This window comes from Tupaia chinensis, unplaced genomic scaffold, assembly GCF_000334495.1.
Source record: "Tupaia chinensis unplaced genomic scaffold, TupChi_1.0 Scaffold000312_1, whole genome shotgun sequence".
NCBI lineage: Eukaryota > Metazoa > Chordata > Mammalia > Scandentia > Tupaiidae > Tupaia > Tupaia belangeri.
In genome coordinates, this window is record NW_006159804.1 from 486,638 (window position 1) to 490,241 (window position 3,604).

Consider the following 3,604-nt stretch of genomic DNA (forward strand, 5'->3'; position numbering starts at 1 on the left):
TCTGATTTTGATCTCAAGGAACACTAGCTTCTAAAAACCTATTTCAGAAATCTTCTCTAGTCTGTTTTCTGAAACACAATATGCAGAATTTATCTTGCTTCTTTTTAACCACTTGTTAGATTTTGCTAGTGAAATAGCTGGGTTTAGAAGTTTCTTTATTGATAGCTTTTAAATTTCAAATTCAATTTCTGTAACAGTTTTAAGGGAATAAAAATCAACTATTTTGTACTAGTGAGTTGTGGTATGTGTTTTTAAAGGATTTAAGCCATTTAAGTTGTCAATGTTACCTGTTGACTTATTTGTAGTATTCCTTCATTATCCTCTTGATGTCTACAGAGTCTAGAGTGATAACCTTGCCTTTATTTCTGATTTTAGGCAACTTGCAATTTTTCTTTTTTTACTTATATGTCCTTTTAAAAGTTTGTCCATTTTATTATTGCTTTCAAAGAATCAATTCCCTGTTTCATTGCATCCCAGAATGTTTTGATGTTTTCAATTACAATAGTTTCTGGCATTTGCTTTAGTGTTTGGTTGGTTGATTATTTTTTCTTCCTTTCTTTCTTCTGTTAGTTTTGAATTTACTTTACACTTCAATTCTATGTTCTTTGGGTAGATGTTTAAAACTGTTGAGCCTTTTGAATTAAAAAATGTATTCTTTTATAATATATGTATTTAGTGCTGTAAGTTTTCCTCTTAGCACAGCTTTACCCAGTTTTGCAAAGTTTGATATGTTGTACATTCATTTGGCCAACAGATTATTTAAGTGTATTGTTTATTTCCAGAGTGTATGGACATTTAATGTTGTCTTTCTGATACTGAATTCTAGTTTGATTCTATAGTGATTAGGCAATACATTGTATGATTTCAGTTATTTTAAATTCCTCAAAGCTTGTTTTGTGGTCTAACATGTTGCTTATATTAGTATGTGTTCTGTGGGCATATGAAAAGCTATGTATCTGCTGTTTATAGGTGGAATGTTGTTAAAGTGTCAAAATGACATTTTTGTAAAATGTCAAAATTGTAAAATGTCAAAATGCCTATTGTTTGATAGTGTTGCTGAGGTGCTCCATAGCTTTCTTGATTCAAGTCTAGTTATTCTATCAAATGTTGAACGAGGGTACTGAAGTCTCCAATGAAATGGTGGATTTGTCCATTTCTTCCTTGAATTTTATCAGATTTTTAAAATACATTTTACATTTCTGTTCATTGGTTTATACACATTTAGTATTGTTATGTCTTCTTAGTGGATTGACTCTTACCATTAAATACTGTCTCTATCTCTAATCATCTTTGTTTTGAAATTGGAAATTGCCTTTATCTGATATTAAGATAGGATTACTGCTTTCCTTTGATTAATGTTTACATAATATATTCTTCCATCTTTTTATTTTTACTTGCCTAGATTATTTTATTTGAAGTGATTTTATTTTTTTAGAAAGCATATAGTTGGGCCACATTTTTAATGCATTCTGCCACCAATGTCTCAAGCATAAGTGAACCGTAGATTACAATAACAGATGTTGGATACATGAGAGGAGAAAATTTTATGAGATTTGATGGTAAATTTAATGAAAAACTCATGATTTTTATAGTGCTAGAAAGACATCAGAATATAAGTAAAAGAATGTACATTGACCTACAATGTGATGGAGTCAACTTTATAGAGCAGAAATGTGAGGTTTCAAGATTACATGAGGACTAGAGAGAGGTTAGAATAGTAAAGGAAATCCCTTACTGGAAAAATAATTTTAGGAGAAAGAGGAAAAGGGAACTTAAAAATATATATTTATACGCATAATGCTTTGCAAGGCTGACCTATATGGAAAGGTTCTGGATTCATATTCTCTCTGAACACACCATGTGCATACGTGTGTCCATGATCTGGGGCTGGCTAAAGCTGGATGGATTATGGCAGAGAGACGCTTTTGGAGTCTCCCTCTCTCTTTTCTCCCTTTCTTTCTTTCTCTGTTTCTCTTGTTCATGAACAAAAGAAAAATAAACTTTCTAAAATGTGCAAAGTTTGCTTATGGGATGAAAAAGAAAAGAAAACATATTTCTTGGATATTTCTCATAATACCAAACAGTTTAGAAAAGCTTTAGCTCACCTAGCTAAGTTAGGATTTTAAAGAGTTTATCAGTGGCTCTCTTCTCCTTAGCGGCCTGAGGTGATCTTTGAAAATGGTTCGCTATTCACTTGACCCAGAGAACCCCACAAAGTCATGCAAGTCAAGAGGTTCAAATCTTCGTGTTCACTTTAAGAACACTCGTGAAACTGCCCAGGCCATCAAGGGTATGCATATCCGAAAAGCCACCAAGTATCTGAAGGATGTCACTTTACAGAAGCAGTGTGTGCCATTCCGTCGTTACAATGGTGGAGTTGGTAGATGTGCCCAGGCTAAACAGTGGGGCTGGACACAAGGTCGGTGGCCCAAAAAAAGTGCTGAATTTTTGCTGCACATGCTTAAAAATGCAGAGAGTAATGCTGAACTTAAGGGGTTAGATGTAGATTCTCTGGTCATTGAGCACATTCAGGTGAATAAGGCGCCAAAGATGCGCCGTCGTACTTACAGAGCTCATGGACGGATTAACCCATACATGAGCTCCCCCTGCCACATCAAGATGATCCTGACTGAAAAGGAGCAAATTGTTCCTAAACTAGAAGAGGAAGTTGCACAGAAGAAAAAGATATCCCAGAAGAAACTGAAGAAACAAAAACTTATGGCACGGGAATAAAGTCAGCATAAAATAAATGTAGATAAAAGTAAAAGGAAAAAAAAAAGAGTTTATCAGTGGAATATGGCTTAATGTTTATTAGTGTTTATAAAGATGCAATTGTGTTTAAAAATACAAGAGAAACTAGTCAAGTATTCCCTTTTATAAGTTCTCCAAAAATATATGAGCAAGAAATGGCAACTTTTATTTGTCTTACACAAAATCAAGAAATAATATCTTTTTCACAAATTTAAATCATAAGGAACTTCTAACATGACAGTGTGAGAAGTTCCATGGACATGCTCCTCAGTGAAACTGGTGAAAATTCTTTTTAAAACCAACTATTTAAAGTCTCTGGAAGTGGACCTGGGGACATAGAGCAAAAGAGGAAATATTTACTCAAGAAAATCTGTTAAACTCCATAAGAACAGTGTGAATACGTGGTCTTTGTAAAAGAAACTGTTTTTGTTTTTTTCCCCTCCTCCCTTCTAGCTCAGAAAGGCAGAAATGCCATTCCAATGTGGGGTAGCCAAGAAAGCAGGATTCTTTCCTCACTGATGGCAATCAGAAGGTATCTTACTGAGAGGAGTAGAATGTCAGTATTTCTCATCCTGCCTCCAGATACATGTTTCTGAAACTAAGTTTTGGGCAAATGCAGCTGAGATATGGGAGGTCTTTTCTTTTGCACAACCCTTACTCATGACTCAGAAGCTGTACCTTGGATATGCCACAGTTGAGAATTCTTGGAAATGGATTGATCTTGCACCTGCTCATAACACAGTTACTCCATGCTAGGAGAGGCAAGTCAAGAAGAATTGAAGCTACTGTACCCCCTTCTCACTCTCAAGTGCTCATTCTTATACCCAGAATCTCTAGCCAAGCTGACAGATAA

General features: G+C 34.7%; 1 protein-coding gene across 1 annotated transcript; it reads left to right on the forward strand.

Moving 5' to 3' along the window:
- Positions 1-2,178: 2,178 nt before the first annotated feature.
- Positions 2,179-2,733, forward strand: LOC106735130 (60S ribosomal protein L17). Its single transcript, XM_014588824.1, has one exon. The coding sequence runs from the start codon at positions 2,179-2,181 to the stop codon at positions 2,731-2,733; it is 555 nt and encodes a 184-aa protein (XP_014444310.1).
- The last annotated feature ends 871 nt before the right edge of the window (positions 2,734-3,604 follow it).